The sequence below is a fragment of the Hyperolius riggenbachi genome, chromosome 3 (assembly GCF_040937935.1).
Source record: "Hyperolius riggenbachi isolate aHypRig1 chromosome 3, aHypRig1.pri, whole genome shotgun sequence".
Lineage (NCBI taxonomy): Eukaryota > Metazoa > Chordata > Amphibia > Anura > Hyperoliidae > Hyperolius > Hyperolius riggenbachi.
Genome location: NC_090648.1, coordinates 63,660,887 through 63,684,421, shown reverse-complemented (window position 1 = coordinate 63,684,421; position 23,535 = coordinate 63,660,887). Strand labels below are relative to the sequence as shown.

General features: G+C 43.9%; 1 protein-coding gene across 1 annotated transcript in view; it reads right to left on the bottom strand.

The window, feature by feature from the left end:
• The window catches only part of DAPK3 (death associated protein kinase 3), a 29,439-nt gene that overhangs the window by 3,566 nt on the left and 2,338 nt on the right, over positions 1-23,535 (bottom strand). Inside the window, exons 2-7 of the mRNA XM_068274221.1 lie at positions 14,763-15,123; positions 9,398-9,527; positions 7,699-7,747; positions 5,623-5,649; positions 2,897-3,049; positions 1,961-2,006 (exon numbers count right to left, since the gene is read on the bottom strand). Coding sequence (XP_068130322.1) covers positions 1,961-2,006; positions 2,897-3,049; positions 5,623-5,649; positions 7,699-7,747; positions 9,398-9,527; positions 14,763-15,123 — 766 coding nt within the window. The remainder of the gene's footprint in view (positions 1-1,960; positions 2,007-2,896; positions 3,050-5,622; positions 5,650-7,698; positions 7,748-9,397; positions 9,528-14,762; positions 15,124-23,535) is intronic.

The window sequence follows — 23,535 nt, the reverse complement described above, 5'->3', positions numbered from 1 at the left end:
GTTAGCGCCGCTCCCCCGCCTCCTCTGTATCGGCGCTACCCACCCGCGTCCCTTCCCACCCGCTGATTGGAGGGAAAGGACGCGGGCGGGTAGCGCCGATACAGAGGAGGCGGGGGAGCGGCGCTGACTGACACCGCATAGGTAAACATTGTGCTGGCGACACGCTGTGTGTCGCTAGCACTGCGGAGGGTATAGCAGCGCGCAGGGGGGTCCTGAAGGCACACCATGGGGCAACAGAGGCTGGTGTTCGTGTGCACAACCAGCCTCTGTGCCCCACTAACATAATTAAATCCCATCGGGTTCTCTTTAAAAAACTAAAAAGTTAGATACTTACCTTGGGAAAGGGAACTCTCTGGATCCTCCAGAAGCTTTTCCCGTCCTCCTCCTCTAGACCGCTCCAGCGGCAAGACCCCTGAATCTATTGCCCTTGCGCAGTAGCATGGATCCAATTGGGCTCAGCTTTCTCTGCCGAAACCTGATGGGGTCCGTGCTACTGCACATGCATGAGCTGACAGCAATGGAACGTAGAAGCCTCTGAATTATCCAGAGGTTTTCCTCTATTTAGGGGAGTACCCATTTTGGGCACTTTTGTTTCTCAAGAGGTACACTTTATGAAAAAAAACAAAAAAAAAACGGTTGTACTCTTTTGGTGGTGCATGAGATGATCAAATATGAAGCAAGCACTGTGGAAACCAAGATGCCAACTTGTAGGCAAGCTCAAGTCACCCACAGAATCTCTTGGCAGAGTTATCCTATAGGTAATCTGGAAACAGTGGCTTAGCTACAATTCATCCCCCCCCCCCCCCCCCCAACACTGATGCCCCACCCTCCAACGTTCACACCCCTTCCCTTGGGGATCATTTTACAAGCCTCATAAAACAAGTGTGGCCATCAGGATCTTCACACCCATAACAAGTGTAGCCACAAAAACCCCTGATCTGAAGCATAGTCCCCTGTATGGGAGGAAGGGAGGGTTGGTAGATGGGGACCCCCACAGGTCAGGGCCCTCCCGCAATTGCAAGGGCTGCTCCCCTGATGTTGCGCCCCTGCCTGGAAATCGTGTGCACTGCAAACATCGGCGATCTCCGGCCTCTGATTGGCTGGGGATCGCCGGCATCTGATAGGCTAAAGCCTATCCTATCCGGCGCAGGACGGATATCTGTCCTGCACAGCACATAGGGGAAGGGAGAGGGAGGGATGTGCAGAAAGGTCGGAAATCGATGCGGAGGGGGGCTTTGAGGAGCACCCCCGCTCGTCCACACAGAGCAGCGGCAATCAGACCCCCCCCAGCAGATCATCCCCCTAGTGGGGGAAAAAAAAAAAGGGGGGGGGGAAGTCCGATCGCCCTGCCTTGCACACGATCAGCGCTGCGGGCTGGAGAGCCCACGCAGCGCAGATCACACAGAAACAGCCCAGTCTTAAGAGAGTCTGAAGCAGAATTTTCTACCTCTTTTTAATGTGCAGCCATCTTCAGCATTAAATTCTGAGCTGATTCGCCGCATTCCTGCAGCAGAACGAGTCATTTATGCCCCCGAAATACCCTAGCTAAATTCCACCACTTTCTAAGTCATAGATTTTGCTTCCTGGAAGAGGCAGAGCTGTGCGCAGTGGCTCTGCCTCTTATCCAGTCAATCTCTGCCAATCTCCGCCTCTACCCGCCCCTCTCAGTGAAAGAAGATTGAGAGGGGCGGGGACAGGCGGAGATCGACTGGGGAAGAGGCAGAGCTACTGCGCACAGCTCTGCCTCTTCCAGGAAGCAAAAAATGATTTGATCCTGGAATGTATTAAGATGATTTCTGGGGAACATGACACTCGAAACAACTTGGATTTTAATGCTGAAGATGGCTGCACAATAAAAAGAGGTACACAAATTCAGCTTCAGACTCTCTTTAAAGCAGACACCCCTGCTAACATGCCAGGCACAAATCTTGATCAGTTCAAATGGTCTCCTCATTCTTACCTTAATCCAGGAATGTTCTAAGCTTTGATCAATAGTCATTCGTTTCCTAAATGAAAAAAGGAAAAAAAAAAAAAAAAGTCAAAATTAGACTTAGTACCTCACGACACTCAACCATAAAAATGATTCAGCATAAGCAAAGACATAAAGAAATAAGTGCAATCGCACCATACTCTGCTCTTCAAAAGCATTTCCTAAACAGCAGTTTAACTGCCAACATAGTAAGATACCAGTCAGCCTCCCTACTCACTTGCACACTATTTTGTCAGGTATACTTAGCAACTGCTGTTCAGGAAATGCTTTTGATAACAAAGAAAACCCTGAGAATCCCCCATGAGGAGATGTACTAGCCCAAAACCTGTCAGATGTTAACTGCTTACTTTCGACGCTGGAATGGTCCATCCCACTTTAAGCAGCATTTCTTAAGCTACGTACACACATGCGACAGCGATCGTTCGTTCTCAACGACGAACGAACTTTTAATTGATGAAATAACGACCTAAGTAAAGTTAGTTTTAAAAGGTGTGCAACGTTCTCATCGTTAGAACGAACGTTACATCACGTAAACAACTATTGCACATGTGCATAATAATGAAAAGTTCCATGGAGAAATAGTGAAATGCGCATGTCAGACCTAGTACGAACGACCGTTTCCAACGATGTACTACTTTTGCAAACGATCGTCGTTGGAAAAAATCCACCAAGCTAAATCGTTCGTTTTTAACGATCTTGCTCATCTGTCGTTAGACTTAATGGTCGTTGGCTGCTTTTTTTTAAACGATCGTCGTTTGAAACGATCGGGGAATCGTTTCAAACGACTATAGTCGCATGTGTGTACGGACCTTTAGAGAGTACTAAGATTAGCTGGATAATTGATGGGCTTTTAAAAAGTTGCTCGCCAAATGATACAATAAATACAATTTTAGATGAACGACTTACTTGGGATCCTTAACCAGCAATCTTCTGATGAAGTCTTTTGCTAGCTCACTGGTATTGGCAAAGTACTCTTCATCAAAGTCATAATTAACACCAGAGATATTGGTCAAAGTCTCCTGCTTCGTCTCCCCCAGGAAAGGAGACGCCCCACTCAGCCTGGATAGCGGGAGAAAGAAAGGACACGTCAACTGAGAGAAGGTCAGATTGATACACGTTAAAGGGAATCTGAAGTGAGCACAAACTTATGAGATAATGAATTGTATGTGTAGTACAGCTAAGAAACAGAACATTAGTAGCAATGAAAAGAGGCTCATATTGTTTCCAGTACAGGAATAGTTAAAGGGGCTGTTTAGTGAAAATTATTATTTACCATTAATCACATATCAGTTATTTAATATGGAGAGCAAATGTTTCTCCATAGACCTTGTGTTAAAAAAAGTAGATATCACTTAAAGAGACACTGAAGCGAAAAAAAATTATGATATTATGATTTGTATGTGTAGTACAGATAAGAAATAAAACATTAAGATCAGATGTATCAGTGTAATTGTTTCCAGTGCAGGAAGAGTTAAGAAACTCCAGTTGTTATCTCTATACAAAAAATCCATTAAGCTCTACGACTTTCAAAGTCGTGGAGAGGGCTGTTTTCTGACTTTTATTATCTCAACTGTTAGTTAACTATTTACTTTTTCTCTGCCAGAGAAGAGGTCATTAGTTCACAGACTGCTCTGAAAGAATCATTTTGAATGCTGAGTGTTGTGTAATCTGCACATATTAGAGAATGATGCAATGTTAGAAAACACTATATACCTGAAAATTAAAATATGAGAATATTTTCTTTGCTGCTAATCTTCTAGTAATTATTCATAGTACACAACCAATTCATCATATATTTTTTTCGCTTCAGTGTCTCTTTAAGTTGTGTAATCTGCACATATTAGAGAATGATGCAATGTTAGAAAACACTATATACCTGAAAATTAAAATATGAGAATATTTTCTTTGCTGCTAATCTTCTAGTAATTATTCATAGTACACAACCAATTCATCATATATTTTTTTTCGCTTCAGTGTCTCTTTAATTCTGCTTTTGCAGAGAGCTGAGCTTCTTCATTAGCATACTATGCGACGGACTTCACTGATACCAGACACTCCAGCTGATTATAAAGTACACAGGCGCTACTGTCGCCTGGAAGTCCGCCCAGCGGGAGAGTCTGACGGACCCGTCGTTGGCGGCCGTAGTGCGTGTGTACGCACCTTAACGCTGACTCACAAACTACAGAGAGCCGTACTGTTTTCTGTAACTAGCTAAGTAAATAAACAAACAGGCTGCTATGTAAGTAACTAATTAGCAGCCTGCTTTATCTATTTACTTAGCTAGTTACATGTGAGAACAGCAGCTCTCTGTAGCAAGTGATCAGCTGCAGTATCCGCTTTCAGTGAAGTCCTTCCATTGCATAGTATGCAAATTAAGCAGCTCAGCTCTCTGCAAAACCAGAATTAAGTGATATCATCTACTTTTTTTTTTTTTTTTAACACAAGGTCTATGGAGAAACATTTGCTCTCTATATTAAATAACTGATATGTGATTAATGGTAAATAATAATTTTCACTAAACTGCCCCTTTAAGAAACTTCCCTTGTTATCTATGCAAAAGATCTTCTCTGAGCTCTCTGACTAATTTAGTCAGGGAGCAGTGGTATTTTCTGAAGCACTTATACATAAAAAACAGTGAAAGACAAATTATCTAAGCAAAAGAGCTTCTCTGAGCTATTCCACCCAACTTGGGTGGCTACAGTGCTATTTTTTAATGCACTTATACATCAAATAAACAGTAAGAGACCACTTCAGATAAGCTTTTACTGCAGGGAAGATCAAAGGGTCATTACCTCTGCTCTGTTCATAGTTTAAAATACAGAGATATGTGGAGGCTGCCATATTTATTTCCTTTTAAACAATACCACTTGCCTGGCAGCCCTGCTGGTCTATTTACCTGGAGTAGTGTCTGAATCACACCAGAAAAAAACATGTAGCTACCGTAATCTTGTCAGATCGGACAATAATGTCAGAAACACCTGATCTACTGCATGCTGGTTCAGGGTCTATGGCTAAATGTATTAGAGGCAGAGGATCAGCAGGATAGCCAGGCAACTGGTATTGCTTAACCACTTCACCCCAAAGACAAGAGCGATTTTCACCTTTCAGTGCTCATCCCTTTCATTTGCCAATAGCTTAATCACAACTAATCGCAATGAAATGACCTATAGCTTTTTTTTCACCACCAATTAGGCTTTTTGGGGTTGATATTTGTTTTCAGTGATTACTTTATTTTCTATGCATTTTAAAGGGAAAAACAATGAAAATACACTATTTCTCCGATTTCATCCCCTATAGTTTTAATATAAACACTGCTACTGTACATAAAACCCACACATTTTATCTGCCTATTTGTCCTGGTTATCACACCATTTTAATTATGCCCCTAGTACAAAGTATGGTAACAATATATTATTTGGAAATAAAGGCGTTTTGTTTTTTTTCTATGTTGTGCTATGTGTTTTACTGATCACGCGCGCAGTATACGAAAAGTATATGCAACCTTTATCTATCACTTTTGATTTCAGGTTACATAAACCATTTGATTGGGGTATCTCTTAATTTATTGATATATGTTAATTTCTAAAGTGCTGCCTAGGGATATATCGATATTATTATAGTCAAATACTCACAGGATGTAAGTAATCACTCCAATGCTCCTGGGGAACAGAAAAAATAAATACAAATGTTACTGAATTATGGAAAAAAAATAATACTACTGTAGCATTATTCTATTTAAGCACCCTTTCAAGCCTACAAATTACACACCACAGGGAAAGAACAGAACTCAACCACAAGTGATAGAACTACAGTAAAACCCCCAATATCTGGCACAGGCAGGGATTGCTGGATGCCGGATATGTGTGCTAGCTGGTTGCATGAGCAACTAGCCGAAAATAACACTAACCTCCCCCCTCTCGTGCAGCAGAAGCAACTTAACGATCCTCCGGACTCCGCCTTCTACACTTCCTGTAGCACCCAGCGGCTTTCCTGCATCCTCTGTGTACGGCTACTGAAGTGTGCATGTGATCTGTCACATGACATGCCAGGACCTGTACATGGAAGCAGGGAAGCCGCTGGGAGCAGCTGAAGTGGAGAAGAGGACACCCAGAGGATTGGTAAGTAGCATTTGCAGCATCAAAACGCTGCAAATTGCAAAAGTACTGGCCCTGTTGTCCACCTACACCTAGTTGAGACTTCCGGGTGCCTGAGTACCGGATAACGAAGATTTTACTGTATGTGCGGGGCCCCTCCCCCTGTGCAGAGTACATATTGGAAGCCTACCCGTAACCATAGTTCTCTCCTCACCCCAGCTCCAGTCCTCGCATCTCTCCTGCAGCTTCGTAACTCACCACGAGAGCTCCGGGACTTCACTACAGTCACATGACAATGGGGCGCGGAGCTCTAGTGTCAGTCTACAGTGGAGATGCAACGGCTGATGCTGGACCAGGGAGAGATAGCTATGGTTTCCAGTATGCTCTCCATGGGGAGATAGAGTCAAACATTGGGGGCGTTTAGGCTATAGGTGGGTCACTGTAATTGGCTTTTTAAAAACAAACAAACAATCTTTTATTGTATTTCAAAACCTAAAAAAAACACCAACATTTTTTAGGGCGGGGAGGCGTTTTTGGTTACAGGGAGAAGGTTTATACACAGCAATATACGGTTTCACCTTTTAGCAGCCCCGCTCGAGTTCAAGTGTACCAGAGCTGAGGGACACAAAAGACGTTATACTCACCCGAAGCTTCCTCCAGCTCAATTAAGCATGTTCGAGTCCCTCGCTGTACTCCAACAGTCTGCCGTTCAGCCGCAACCAGCCTAAGTAATAGGCTCAGTCGGGATCAGTCTGGGCTACTGCACAATTACCAGGACAGATCACGGCTGAACGGCAGACCGCAGGACGGCGGTGAGGGACACGTGCTTATGGAGCTGGAAGGAGCTCCAGGTGAGTATAAAGTCTTTCGCTTTCCTCAGCTCTGGTTTCCTTGAATCCATGTATGATAACTTGGCTACTGCAGCCGGCTATACTCGGGCTGCCTCCATTATGCAGGGCGCGCTTCATAATTACCTGATTTGGATTCAGGGTCAGCTCTCCTCTTCCACCACTGGGGGGTGCTGTAACACAGGCATCCTTCTTCAGACCCGATCACACGATAAAGGAAAACTGAAGTGAGAAGATTATGTTGGCTACCATGTTTATTTCCTTTTAAACAATCCCAGTTGCCTGGAAGCCCTGCTGATCTATTTGGCTGCATTAGTGTCTGAATCACACCAGAAACAAGCGTGCAGCTAATCTTGCCAGATCTGACATTAATGTCAGAAACACCTGATCTGCTGCATGCTTGTTCAGGGGCTATGGCTAAAAGTATTGGAGGCAAAGGATCAGCAGGACGGCCAGGCAACTGGTATTTTTTATAAGGAAATGAAGATGGCAGCCTCCATATCGCTCTTGCTTCAGTTGTCCTTTAAAGCAATGCAACTCCAACCAAACCTTTTATTTTGAATAAAGTCATTTTTATTTTGATCGGCGTCCTTTCTGTCGGAGCGGTCAGATAGCACAGGAAGTGCTTTGATTTGCATCTGATGCCGCTTATATTACAGCATTGGGTAAGGCCTTGTACACTCACTGTACAAAACCCATGGAATGGTGGCACACAGCTGTATATGAGAAATATTCAGAAAAATAAACAAATGACCACATGACTTACCACATATCAGCCTCCAGACCAAGAGGTTCATAGTTCACTATCTCAGGAGCTGGAAAATGAGAAGGCGATGGTCTCAGAACACAGTGTGAACAGAACCCAGTGCCATGCATAACACACAAAATATGGCAGTATCTGTGCGCACTGCTCCCTGAATATATTAAAAACAGTTGTAGTAGAGGGGGTGCGCCTCTTGCAGTAGAAATCTGAATAAAGGCAAACGCCATCACCACACCAGATAGCAATACTCTCCTTACACTTTCATGTGCTGAATGCTCTTTAACCACTTTAGAACCGCCTAACGGCGGCCGCAAGGTGGCTGCCCAAAACCGCGTAACCCCGATTGGCGTCAAGTCCAGGGGGTGTGTTTTGCAGGGGATCGCACACGTAGAAATGGAAACTAACAGAAAGCTCTGTTAGTGGCAACAAAAGGAAGAGGGGGGTGTTCAGATTGATTTGTGTGCTCATTTGTATGGCTCCGCAGCAAACTGCGGAGCACTAGATTATCAAAAATACCCTGGTGACTAGAGGGGCTTAAACCTATGGTCCTTAAAGAAGGTACCTGTACTAAAAAAAATTCCCCCGGGGGGTACTCACCTCAGTAGGGGGAAGCCTCTGGACCCTATCAAGGCTTCCCCCATCCTCCTGTGTCCCACAGCGGTCTCGCTGCAGCCCATGGAACGCACAGGCGACAATTTGTCGCGCTGTGAAATATTTACCTTTTCTGGCTCCAGCGGGGGCTCTTCTGGCGAAGATAGGCGGAAATAGCCGATCTCCGGCGGGTCCGCTCTACTGCGCAGGAGACTTGCGTATAGCTTGTTGAGGAATTTATAGCCAGCACTGTATCCCTGAGGCTCAAGAGGATGGGGGGGGGGGGGGGGGGGATCCGGAGGCTCTCCCCTCCCGAGATAAGGGGAACTTTTTTCTTACAGATCCACTTTAAAGGATACCTGAACTGACATGTGACATGATGAGATAGACATGTGTATGTACAGTGCCAAGCACACATAACTATGCTGTGTTCCTTTTTTTCCTTTCTCTGCCTGAAAGAGTTAAATATCAGATATGTAAGTGGCTGACTCAGTCCTGACTCAGACAGGAAGTGACTACAGTGTGACCCTCACTGATGAGAAATTCCAACTATAAAACACTTTCCTAACAGAAAATGGCTTCCGAGAGCAAGAAAGAGGTAAAAAAGGGGAATTTCTTATCATTGAGGGTCACACTGTAGTCACTTCCTGTCTGAGTCAGGACTGAGTCAGCCACTTACATACCTGATGTTTAACTCTTTCAATGCAGAGAAATAAAAAAGGAACACAGCATAGTTATTTGGGTGCTTGGCACCGTACATACGCATGTCTATCTCATCATGTCACATGTCACCTCGGGTATCCTTTAACGCCATGGGACAGATGTACACATGCTGCATTCTCAGCCAAGACCGCACCAATTAATCTCTTTACTCGAGGGATATCCAGTGCCTGGACTTTTCTTATAAAAACAGAAGAAAAGATTATCTTAGGCTAATAAATTGCAGCGGGATTTTGAACTGCTTGTTCTGTTTTTAACTCTGTAACATGCTTCACTGTTCTGTATTTCTAATTGTACATTATAATTATACCTAATCAACACTAATTATACATTTGTTTACTTCCGTTAAAGATGCAGCTAAACAGAATCCCGTAGTAACATGGCCACTTACCAACAAACTCGGGTGTTCCAAAGATGTTTTTAAACTCATTTCCGGCTTGTATTTTGTGTGCGATTCCGAAGTCGATGAGTTTGATGCGGGGATTGGGGGAGCTGTGGTCCAGCAGCATAATGTTCTCAGGCTGACAGGAAGAGAAGATCCAATTAGCAATCCAAACACCCAGCAGCAGCGCCAGCCAGGAACCTGCCTTATGTAATCAGTGGCAATTAAAGCGGCTTCACTCTGGCAAGAGATTCTGAACCCTTCTAATGCTGGGAATACATGTTACTTTTTTTGCGTTCAATTATCCGTACGATCTATTAGCCATTCGATTCGCTCCTCGATTCTCTTATCTGACGCTCGTTTTCCTGATCTATTTTTCTATTCACTTCTATGAGAAATCGAGCGGAACAGAATCAAGCGGATAATCGGACATGTCGGAATTTTATCTATCAAAGGCATCTATTGGAACGATTCTCCGCAAAAACTTAACGTCTATTCCCAGCATCAGGGCTGGTGCACACCAAGAGCACTTCTGAGGGCTTTTAAAAATCGCTAGCGCTTTAAAAGGCTCTTAGCTAATGTGTTTGTATTGGTTTGTTCACACCAGAGCAATGCGATTCTTTCCCAAACGCAGGTCCTGCAGTATTTTAGAGGCTAGTAGTCTCCTCCCTTTGGGCGTTTCTCTCAATTGGCTGTGTTTTAACTTAGACTTATGCTATTATTAAGGACCAATGTGCATCTGAAACATGTTAGCGAACTTTTTATAGCCGTGTGATTTGCATTCAATAAAGATTTTCATATTTTTGGAACATTGAGCGGAACTTCACATTTTTCAAGTATAAAGGGATTCTACTGTAGCAGGAAAAAAACACTTCATGCCAACATAGTCATTAAATTGCATGCAATTTAATATTTCCTGCTGTCCATGTCTGGTCTGCCGCACCTCTTCCTGGGCGTGTGTGGAATGCAACCCCACCTCCCAAATCAGGTTTTATTATTAGCACATGTAGAAGTGGCAGGTAAACCTGTCTAAAGGCTATATATAGTCTTTGGAAACTGAAAGATCACAGACCAATCTTACCACCCTACATGTAGTATGAGAGCCATACTCTACACAGTCTATTCTATGGAGCTGAACTCCACATCAGAAAAAAATCTTTGCAAGATGCTGCACACACAGATGCTGTACAGACACAAAAGATCAGTATCTGCAAAAGATCTGTTCCTGACAAAAATCCATTCCTGCAAATTGCAATGATAGTCTATGAGATCTGCAGATCATCATACACACATGATTTAACCGACATTCATCTGCAGATCAAGCAATCATCTGCAGATCTGAAAATCCATCCTGGTGGATCTGATCTGCAGATGAATGTCAGTTAAATCATGTGTGTATGATGATCTGCAGATCTCATAGACTATCATTGCAATTTGCAGGAATGGATTTTTGGCAGGAACAGATCTTTTGCAGATACTGATCTTTTGTGTCTGTACAGCATCTGTGTGTGCAGCATCTTGCAAAGATTTTTTTCTGATGTGGAGTTCAGCTCCATAGAAAAGACTGTGTAGAGTATGGCTCTCATACTACATAAAGGGTGGTAAGATTGGTCTGTGATCTTTCATTTTCAAAAGACTATAGTCTGATGTGTGTATGTGGCCTAACTCTTCTGAAGTAAACCAATCCTGTGAAAACATTGTACATGTTGCTATCTTTTGACTTCAGTGTAATTTTCTTCTCTGAATCTGCCTTTTTTCTTAGGAGTATGGGATGAATTGTAAATTGTGCCCGCCCCCTTCCTGCCACACCAAACTGCTCCCATTGGCTAACTGTCTATCTCTAATCATGGGATATTGGTGAGGGGATTAGTGGGTACCCATACCCCCATTAGCCTAGAGGAGCTTTGTCTGTGGGACAGAAAACTGAAACCCAGAGTGTCACATGATGCAAGCATTTGTGGTTATTGCCCATAACAACCAGTTATATATCTTGCCTCTTTTGCTAATTATCACTGTCACCATGACAGCTAGAAGCAGGACAAATGTTTCAGGAGAATCAGTCATGTGATTATTTACTGGATTAAACAAAACAAAACACTACACTACTGTAATAAATGGCATTTAATAGGCCATGGCCTTTATTGAGAGTAACCCAGTTTATTACCAATGAAATCAGTCTCAGAGGATGATTCCTTAGGATACCCAGCTTTAAAGTGAACCAGAGACGAAGCACCCTCATGTATTTTACCATATATATATCAGTGGGAACATTAGAGAAAACACCTGCCCTGCTTTCTGTTTCATTCTTCACTGCTCAGCCTGCATGTTATCAGCCCTGATAAAATCCCCGACTGAGCATTCAGTCTGGCTTTGCTCAGGAATCATTATAGCGGAGTCTGTCTTCACTTATGTCTTTTCAAGCCCAAGCCTGCCCCCTTGTGGCTCTGCTCAGGAATCATTATAGCTGAGTCATTATAGCAAAGCCAGACTGAATGCTCAGTCGGGGATTTTATCATGGCTGATAACAAGCAGGCTGAGCAGTGAAGAATGAAAGAGAGCAGGGTAGGTGTTTTCTCTAATGTGCCCACTGATATATATGGTAAAATACAGGAGGGTGCTTTGTCTCTGGTTCACTTTAAGGCCTGGTTTTCACTTGTGCATTTTCTGTCAGTTTCTTTGGTCAGAAAATTTGCATAGATTTTAAAACTAATGTAAGTCAATGCAGCCGTTTCCACTCCATGTGAATCTTCGTATGCGTGAAAAAAATATGAGGCCCTGCATCATATTTTCGGACATCGCGTACGATTTGCGTACAATGCTTTGTATAGGCAACGCAAATTTTCACGTTATTCGCGCGAAAATTTGCATTAGATCCATGGTTACAAGAAGTTGTCAGCAGTCATGACTAAGCTGTTACTAGGCAGGTTATGTATATTTAACTAGTGCGAATTTTCGCGTACGAAAATTCGCCTGAAAACGCGTACAAATTTACATACGAATTTTCACCAATCAGAAAAATCTTATACGATTTTTTGCAGGCGAAAATGTCACGCTACAGTGGAAACGTAGCCTTAGACTGTTTATGAGTTTTGATTATGTTGTATGAATAAGCAATATGATGTACAGTAGTGTTTATGCTGTGGTGTTACAGCCAGAATATCACCGATTGTTTCTGATTGAAACATTAATTGAAACATTGTCAGCTTAATTTGGGGTACAGCAATAACCCACAGGACACCCCCAATGAAAATTAGAATGGGGCCCCTTTCTTGGACTCAACCCCCTATAAACTGGTAAAACAGCATCTCTCGACTTGCAGAGTAGTACAGCGGAGAAGTGAAATATTTATCTACTCCAGCGATGCATTGTTTCTCTTCTATTCCTTCTGGCAGTCGTTTGCTCTGTACTGTGACATTCCCCAGGAATCAGAGGTATGCAGCATAAAGTGTGTGGCTGTCAGGAGGACCAGAGGAGACCCGAAGCAGCACTGGAACAGGTAAATATTAAACTGCTCCACTGCGCTACTCTGCAGAACGGGAGGAGCAAGCACCCACGCTTACTATAATTACGCCACTTGGTTTGAGACCGTTCAATAAAATGTTAAATTTTAATAAACAATCTGGCCGCAATTTAGACTATGGCTTCAATCCATCAAGCATTACCGCATTCGGTAATGCTGAAAACAGCTAATTGTTAACAGCATTTGGGAAAATGTCAATTCATCAAGGCTGTTACCGCATAGCAAGCTGAAATGACTGAGCAGTGAGGTAAATTACCGACTGGTGTGGGAAACACCTCAACAAATGTCAGTACATGTCAACTCATTAAGATTACAGCATGCAATAAAGCCTAGCATCATGTTCGATGATTACCGGCAAATCTGGAATGTCGAAAATAGTGCGGAGCTCTGACTCACAGAAGCAGAGAGATTACCTATGACTGACAGGAGCAGAGAGCTAACAGCAACAGCCTCTGTCTCTTGCATGTCCCGCTGATTGGATGTAAGTCTTGGAAAGAACAAGCTTTTCTACCCCTCAGGCAGCAAAGACAGATCCCGAACAAAAGAGATTTCCCCTGCAGCCCTTCGAACGTTGAACCCTTTAGATTCCTGTTTGAAGATGTGGAGGAGCTAGTGGGAAAATCACCTAAGCATGTGTAATGTCTCTTGGAGTTCATCTAAGCCAGTGGTCCTAAAACTATGGCCCGCAGGCCGAATGCAGCGACCCCGAGGCTGTTTCACTGTCCCCCAAACACAAAATGTATAACTTATAGATGTGGCCCACTGCACCTTTAAGTACCAGCACTGTAGAAGCCAGCGAGCAGTCATTCACTGGCTTCCAATCAAAATTCTGTATTAGGTGACACTGCTGTCCAATTGGACAACAGGCTGACACCTGGGAATGCTTCACTGTCTCATGCACAAAGACGTTCTTTGGGCGCCACATGACTGAATGGCTGCTGCTAGGAGTTCTCATCCGGGCATGATTGGGGGGAAAACAATACCTAGATTTAATGTAAAGTTTTTCATCATCATTTTATGTATGTTCCGGCCCCCCAGCAGTCTGAAATAGGTCGACCTGGCCCTTAACTGAAAAGGTTTGGGGACCCCTGATCTAAGCTGTGGCAATTATTATTATTTAGTATTTATATTATTTAGCATTCTAAAAGACCAGGTGTATTGTGTGCTGGCTTTGAAACTGTCAGTAAATGAACATTCCGCAGTGACTAAGGATGCATGCTGATAGATGTAGTAATGGATGTGAGAACATCTCGGTAGTTCTCTCTGGAAAGTCATAAATAATACTGTTTCTTCTCACAGAGGCAGGAGCCTATGTGTGATGCCCCTAAAATGGCCAATGGATCAGCAAGAGTGAGAGTGCTGGCAATAAAATGTTAAGAAAGACTCATAGACAGATTCAGAGGGAGCAGAGGCAGTATAACAAACATGTACATTGTAAAGGGATGCCAGGATGCCTCTTACTATTGTAATGCCGTCACTGCACTGAACAGCATGTAACAACACAGAGACAGCTCCACACAGCTCTGCTGTTACCCAAAAGGTTTTTGTGAATTGAAGCCATGGGTTTCGGTAAATTACAGAACTTCTACTGCACCTGTGAAAATCTTAATGAATTCGCAAAAAAAAAAAAAAAAATCTAAAATAAGTCTAGAATGCAGTTGTCCTGATTTTTTTTTTCTTATTCTTCTCAGCCTTTGATGAATTGAAGCCCGTTTTATATTGTGGCCCTTCATATGACAACCCTGCTCTAGATCATCCAGAGGCTTTTCACTGAGGAGCTATGTAACTTTTTTGTACAGCTGCCAATACATAAGAAAAAAAAAACAACAAAAGTTATGCAAATACAGTAAATACCTTGAGGTCAAAATGTGCAATGCTCTTGTGGTGCAAGTAGTGAACCCCATCCAGGATCTGTTTCAAGAACATTGTGGCCTCTTCCTCACTCAGGCTTTCCTTCTGCGCTAAGAAGTCAAAGAGTTCTCCCCCCGACACCAGTTCCAGTATCAGGACCACGTCGGTGCGGTTCTCGAACACATCGTGCAGAGTGATGATATTCGGGTGCTGGATCTCTTTTAAGATGTCCACCTCTCTCTCAATTTCCTCCCGGCTCACGCCTCGCCGGCTGGACGACAAGCGGCGCTTCTTGATAAACTTAGCTGCGTATTCTGCTCCGGTGGCTCTCTCCCGACACTTCCGCACGATGGCAAACTGGCCGCTGAAGGGGGGGAAACAGAACAGGACTTATTCATATAGGTATCCTCAGGGAAAAGGAATGGGGCTCATTGGGGTTGATTCACTAACAGAAATAGCATAATTAACCTCCTGTTACTTGCGCCATTTCATCAGCGTGCCTTAATCTGACGAGTGTGCGCGCTAGTGGCTGTGCAGCGCGTGTAATTAACCCCAGTGACAGAAGCACATGCTATGCTGCTGTAGTGCAGCATACCAACCACTAGTAACTTTACATCCGCTATATGCCAATAACGGACACCCTAGTCGTCCCGTCCTTTGCCCCTTCAGGTCCAGTCACTTTAAAGGACGTCATCACCTCATTTTGATTGGCCCAATAGGATGCCTGTCTAGTTACTGCTTGTCAAGTACAAGCAGCCTATTGGGCCAATCAAAGTGTGGGGATCACATCCTTTAAACTGAGCGAATAGACCCGAAGGGGCTCAGGGCGGGACAAGTGAAGCACCAGTTATTGGCACATAGCAGGCGTAAAGTTACTAGCGCTCCCTATGCTGCACTACAGCAGCATAGCGTGCGCTGCTGTCACCGGGGTTAATTAACCAGCTGAGCGGTCTGGACGAGCTCAGCTCGTCCATCACCGCCGGAGGCTGCCGCTCAGGCCCTGCTGGGCCGATTTTCATCAAATAAAAAGCAGCACACGCAGCCGGCACTTTGCCAGCCGCGTGTGCTGCCTGATCGCCGCCGCAGCGCGGCGATCCGCCGCGTGCAGCGGCGAAAGAGAGTCCCCCCAGCCGCCTGAGCCCAGCGTAGCCGGGAACAAAAAGTTCCGGCCAGCGCTAAGGGCTGGATCGGAGGCGGCTGACGCCCATGACGTCACTCCACTCGTCGCCATGGCGACGAGGTAAGCGAAACACGGAAGGCTGCTCATTGCGGCCTTCCGTGTTACTTCTGGCCGCCGGAGGCGATCAGAAGAACGCATCCGGAGCGCCCTCTAGTTGGCTTTCATGCAGCCAACTTTCAGTTGGCTGCATGAAATAGTTTTTTTTTAATTGAAAAAAAACCCTCCCGCAGCCGCCCTGGCGATCTTAATAGAACGCCAGGGTGGTTAAGCACGCTACGTGGCCACTAGTGCGTAGCATGCAAACTCTTCAAATTAAAGTGAACCAGAGACGAAGCACCCTCATGTATTTTACCATATATATCAGTGGGGACATTATGCTGAGAATACACGGTTCGTTTCTGCCGTGCGTTTCTGCTCTCGATTCAGCTCTCGAATCTCTTATCTTCCGCTCGTTTTTCTTATCTTTTTCCATTCACTTCTATCAGAAAATGAGCAGCCAAAGAATCGAAAGTGAGATCGGACATTATTATTCGAACCATCGTATCAGCTTAAAGAGAAGCTGTATTGTTAAAAATCGCACAAAAATAAACATACCATGTTTTGTAGAAATCCAGAGAGGTAGTTAATCAGCTCTGCTGAGACACTAATTACCTCACCTGTGAATGTTTGTGGTTTTCTGCAAAACATGCACTGTTGGTGGGCCTTGAGGACAGGGTTGGGGAACTCTGCGTTAGGGGACATCTCCTATTCCCCTCAGTCACAATTTCGCCGCTCCCCGCCGCATTAAAAGTAGTCAAAAACAGTTTAAAAAAGTTTGTTTATAAACAAACAAAATGGCCACCAAAACAGGAAGTAGGTTGATGTACAGTATGTCCACACATAGAAAATACATCCATACACAAGCAGGCTGTATACAGCATTCCTTTTGAATCTCATAAGATTATTTGTGTTCACCTTCTGTCCCCTGCAGCTCTCATGCACTGAATACTAGTGTACTTTTGTTCCTGCAGACAGCTCTGCCATGTCTGTAATTCCTCAGTATGTGTCAGCCAGCTCCTTTCACAGCCTAACAGAGGAGGATTTTTTTATCTAGCTCTCTTCTCTCACAGATATCGGAGAGCAGAGACGCTGCTGGCTTACGTAAATAACACACACACACACACACACACACACACACACACACACACACACACACACACGGGAGTGTGCATAGAGGGGCCTGGAGGGGGCGTGCATAGCAGATCACACTGAAGAGTTGGCAGCCTTCCAGACACAGGGTGACAAGTCCGACAGGGGAAAGATACATTGATTTATTACAGAGACGGTGATAGTAGAAAGTGCTGCAGTAAGTCAGAGCACGTTAGAATAGGTTTAGGAACTTGTAGGATGGTAGAAAACAAGATGAAATTTTTGTTACAGAGTCTCTTTAAAAACGAACCGTGTATTCCCAGCATTTGAGAAAACACCTACCCTGCTTTCTGTTTCATCCTTCACTGCTCAGCCTGCTTCTTATCAGCCCTGATAAAAATACTCATCTGAGCATTCAGTCTGGCTTTGCTCAGGAATCATTATAGCTGAGTCATTATAGCAGAGCCAGAAGGGGGCAGGCTTGGGCTTGAAAAGACGTCAGGGAAGACAGACTCAGCTATAATGATTCCTGAGCAAAGCCAGACAATGCTCAGTTGGGATTTTATCAGGGCTGTTAAGTAGCAAGCTGAGCAGTGAAGGATGAAGCAGAAAGCAGGGCAGATGTTTTCTCTAATGTTCCCACTGATATATATGGTAAAATACATGAGGGTGCTACATCTCTGGTTCACTTTTAGGCACAATGATGAAATAGCAGAGTAACGGGAGGTTAATCGCTATTTCTGTTAGTGAATCAACCCCCTAATACGTAACAAAAAGAGGATAATAAAAATTACTCATTTATCAAAGATGTATCATGAGGTCGAAAGACAAATAAAAATTGCTTAAAATGTCATCTTTCCTGCATTTATTTCATGCTTACTAAGCGACTTTTTCAACCCTAATGAGAGGTAAGAACTACCCGGACAATTAAAAGAAACCTGGAGTGAGAGGGATATTTATATAGTTAAATATAAATAAATGTATAATATTTATAGCACTTTATATGTATCCAAAAGGCAATTATCCATTTTATTTGTTCCTGTGTGTTTTATGGGTCAGCCCATATATGTTTTTTTATATAGAGTTATATTTTAGTTAGCTACATGGGGCTTTTTAGGTCACTCTAGTGATCCCATGTTTAGCGTTTCCTCGCAGGATCCCCGCAGGTGATAAAGTCCTGTAGGAACCCTTAAAGCACACCTGAACTGAGAGGGATATGGAGGCTAACATATTAATTTTAAACAATACACATTGCCTGGCTGTCCTGCTGATCCTCTGCCTCTAATACTTTTAGCCACAGACCCTGAACAAGCATGCAGATCAGGTGTTCTGACTGAAGTGTGACTAGATTAGCTGCATGCTTGTCTCTGGTGTGAGTCAGACACTACTACAGCCGAAGAGATCAGCAGAATAGCCATGCAACTGGTATTGTTTAAAAGGAAATAAATATCTATCCCTCTCACTTCAATTGTCCTTAAAAATTTTGCTTTCTTCATTTCTTTCATGCATTTTTTTTCCTGAGGCACTCTTTAAAATTACACAATGGACTACCAATCTAAATGCTGCACACAGCTTATATCACCTTTACCTATCAATACTGTTGCACTAAAGAACAAATATATTTTATATGAAAAAAAAAATCAATAGACAAATCTTCTCTAATGGGCAACCCACGCATTTAAATAATTCCGAAAGCAAGAAGAATATAGAAGCTGCCATATTAATTTCAATTTAAACAATACCAGTTACCTGGCTGTCCTGGCGATTTCTTTGAGCGCAGAAGTGTCTGAATCACACCTGAACCAAGCATGCAGCTAATCCAGCCAGACTTCAGTCAGAACACCTGATCTGCATGCTTGTTCAGGGTCTATGGCTAAAAGTATTAGAGGCAGGGGATCAGCAGGACAGCCAGGCAACTGGTATAGTTTAAAATGTATTAAATATGGCAGCCTCCATATAACCCTCCCTGGGCTGGCTCACATGGGCTTCTGTCCATCGTTGTTTAAAGGGATCAACTGCCGCTCCATTCAAATGAATGGAAGCAGTTTTAAAGGATAACTGAAGTGAGAAGAATATGGAGGCTGCCATATTTATTTCTTTTAAACAATACCAGTTGCTTAGCAGTCCTGCTGATCAATTTGGCTGCAGTAGGGTCTGAATGATGCCAGAAACAAGCATGCAGCTAATCTTGTCAGATCTGACAAAGTCAGAAACACCTGATCTGCTGCATGCTTGTTCAGGGTACTGGCTTTTCCGTTCATTCTTGTAAATACCAAGTTAAAGGGATACTGTAGGGGGTCGGGGGGAAATTAGTTAAAGTTACCTGGGGCTTCTAATGGTCCCCTACAGACGTCCTGTGCCCACGGAGCCACTCACCAATGCTTCGGCCCCGCCTCTAGTTCACTATTGGAATTTCAGACTTTAAAGTCTGAAAACCACTGCGCCTGCGTTGCCGTGTCCTCGCTTACCCTGATGTCACCAGGAGCGCACGGCGCAGGCACAGACCATACTGGGCCTGCGCAGTACGCTCCTGGTGCAAACAGCGGGAGCGAGGACACGGCAACGCAGGCGCAGTGGTTTTCAGACTTTAAAGTCTGAGATTCCAGAAGTGAACCGGAGGCGGGGCCGAAGCATTGGTGAGTGGCTGCGTGGGCACAGGATGTCTGTGGGGGACCATTAGAAGCCCCAGGTAACTTCAACTCATTTTCCCCCGACCCCCCTACAGTATTCCTTTAAATCCCATTGTGGTGATGAAACACCGGTAAACGTTAAATAAAGGGAGTTGAATGCTTTTTTGCTTGGTAGCAGAAAAGCATTTAGCATCGGCTAAACAAGCCTACGCCGCTGGTTGGTTCAGTTGTCCATCTAAACTAAGCCATACGTAGTGAAATGCGCAAGGCAGCGTGTATAATGTGCAAAACGCAAGAATGGTAGAAGTGCGTAGACAGCACTTCTACCATTCCCATCATATGCGATGCGCTATCACACTGCTGCATGCATTTTTCAGGAAGCACAGCGCTGACCCATTCACTGTAGTGAATAGCAGCGCATAGCGGCACAGATGGCGTGCGATTGTACGCGTTGCGTTGCGATCTAACGTCCATCTGCGTTAAATGACGTGAACGAGGCCTAAAACCATGTTTTGCAGTAGCATAGCTGTCCTTATGAGTCATCGGTAGAAGCACTAAAATGTAGGGTTAAATGACACCTTTTACAGGCTGAATAACTGCAGTTTAACAAGCTTCTGACAAATCTCACTGTTGTAATGACTGAGGCAGCCATTGCAACGTTAACCCTACATTTTCCAACCTGTTCTAGTAGCATTGTATAAAGGAACATATTAAATGAGGAATAAACGTCAGAACATGAGCTCTGCCAGGATTCCAGGAACATCTGCATTCTGTCTCTGCATTTCCCGACTCCCATGATTCACACAACTCTTACATAGCTCATCTGTGAGGTCTACACAGAGACACAAGACCACGGTCACCCAGTCCCTCCATTTATGGTCAGACCGAGATATAATCGTTTGTTAGTACAAACTTCACCTAATGTCTCTGCTTGGATCTGTTTGAAGAGAAATTCAAATGTAGGCCCAGATCTTTCCAGCCAATTGCTTGTTTTCCTCTATATAGTCCAAAACTGGAGATGCCTCCCTGGTTCCTCACCATCTAATATAACTAAGACATGAACTTGCACTTGGCCAAGTAGCAAGCCAATGCTGACAGACAGGCCACTCACTGCTGATTGGTCTGACCACCAGGGCTGTGGAGTCGGCGTCAAAGCAATTTTGGGTATCTGGAGTCGATGGTTTCAATAAACTGAGGAGTTGGGAGTCAAGTTTGATGATTTTTGTACCAACTCCACAGCCCTGGTAAAAATTAGATGGAGTTGGAGTCGAGGAGTCAGAGCAATTTTTAGTACCTGGAGTCAGTCGATGGCAGGAATGCTCAACTTCGGATTCGGGAGATACCCGGATAGTTGCTATCCGGATATCTCCCAGTAAACCTGTGCGGCCTGGGCGGGGTCAATCTCACCTGTCTGACGACTTCTTCAGTCTGTCCCTCGGCGTCTCCCACAATGAGTTTCACGCGCATCACGCGACTGCAAACACTTCCTCCTTCAACCCGGAAGGAGGAAGTGTTTGTAGTCACATGACCGCCGCATGGACCGCATCGTGGGAGGCGCCGAGGGACAGACTGAAGAAGTCGTCAGACAAGTGAGATTCCCCCCCGCACAGGTTTACTGGGAGATATCTGGATAGCAACTATCCGGGTATCTCCCGAATCCAAAGTTGAGCATCCCTGGTCGCTGGTTTCATGAACTGAGGAGTCAGAGTTGGGATGATTTTTGTACTGACTCCCCAGCCCTGCTGAACAAACACACTGGCACATGTCAAGGAAATGAAACGCGCTACTTAAAAACAGATAGGTGCCTACCTGCAAGAGAGTGCAAGCCCCACTTGTGGGATAAAATACACACCCAGCATACACATGACCTGTCTACCACTGAAGGATGTTGGTTTCCTGTAACAGCTTGCATGCAACTTGTTAAGTACTCGTATCTCCCACTGCGCAGAAGTCATCCTTGATGGGAGGGGACCTAACACTAACTAAATCCTAACCTATGTAAATTCATAGCCTGGGTGCGCTACCAAGTAAAATTGAAAATTGCGCAAAAGGTGGATCAGCACATCACCAGGCTGCCTCTAAATGGCCTCCAATCAGAGGTGCGCTGAGCCCCCTTAGAAACTGCAAACGCACCTTGAACCCAAACAGAAGCTCTGCATATACACCAAAAGCAAGGCTGTTAATTGGCAGCTGATCAAAAATAAATTAAATTAGTACATGGCAAGGAAATGAACAGCGCTACTTAAAAACAGGCAAGTGCCTACCTGCAAGAGAGTGCAAGCCCCACTTGTGGGATAAAATACACACCTAGCATACACATGACCTGTCTACCACTGAAGGATGTTGGTTTCCTGTAACAGCTTGCATGCAACTTGTTAAGTACTCTTGCACATGTGTCATCAACCTCAGTAGTAGCTTTAGTCTACCGACATACACTTTAGTTTCATTTAATCAAAATAGTTACTCGTGATCATTTCAGGTGACAATTTAGCAAGTGCACTGGTGTCCCCCAATGTGCATTCTTTCCTGTTCAGTGTGAAAGTTGGATAAAACTACATACCCTTTCAAGTATCAGTGAATTTGAAATGGGATGGCATTCCTTAACCCATTTGCGTTCCGTCGTTTTCACGTGAGAAATGTTCACCTCCCATTCATTAGCCTATAACTTTATCACTACTTATTACAATTAACTGATCTATATCTTGTTTTTTCCGCCACCAATTAGGCTTTCTTTGGGGGGTACATTTTGCTAAGAGCCACTTTACTATAAATGCATTTTAACAGGAAGAATAAGAAATAAATGGAAAAATTCATTATTTCTCAGTTTTCAGCCATTATAGTTTTAAAATAATACATGCCTCCATAATTAAAACTCACGTATTGTATTTGCCCATATGTCCCGGTTATTACACCATTAAAATTATGTCCCTATCACAATGTATGGCGACAATATTTTATTTGGAAATAAAGGTGCATTTTTTCCATTTTGCATCTATCACTATTTACAAGTTTAAAATAAAAAAAAAATATAGAAATATTTCATCTTTACATTGATATTTAAAAAGTTTGGACCCTTAGGTAAATATTTACATGTTTTTTTTTTTTTTTTTATAGTAAACATTTTATTTGGGTAGTTTTGGGAGGGTGGGAGGTAAACAATAGATTTATAATGTAAATGTGTGCTAATTTTTTATTTTTTTTTCCTTTCAGTTGTAGTATTACTTTTTGGCCACAAGATGGCGGCCATGAGATTGTTTACATGACGTCACTCTAAGCGTAACACACGCTTAGAGTGACGCATCGGGGAGGGAACAGCCAGAAAAAGCACAGCTTCCGAGAGAAGCTGTCGCTTTTTCAGCGGGGGATAGGAATCAGTGATCGGGCACCATAGCCCGATACATTGATTCCGTGGCTACCGAATCCGCGGCCGGGAGTGCGCGATCGGCCGCGGGAGCGCGCATGGTTCCTGGACGTAGTTTCTACGTCCAGGAACCAAAATGGGTTAAAGGATACCTTAGCTTTCCCTGGATTTCAGAACGGGGGGCACAGGCATGTTTAGCAAGTGATCCTGATGCCCACTGCTTCCCCCCCTTCTTCTCCGTCCCGCCTCATTATGCTGTAATCGCCTCTCAAATTTACTTCTTGGTCGGCGAGCAGAGCGCCGACCAACAGCACCAAAGAATAATGTAATGATCGTTTCAGGTCACACAGGTTGCTCCTTTCTCAAGGCAACACGTAGCAATACGTAACAGACATCAGAAGTGAAAGAGATATCAAGGCTGGCATATTTATTTCATTTTAAACAATTCCAGTTGCCTGCCAGTCCTTATCTTTCTGG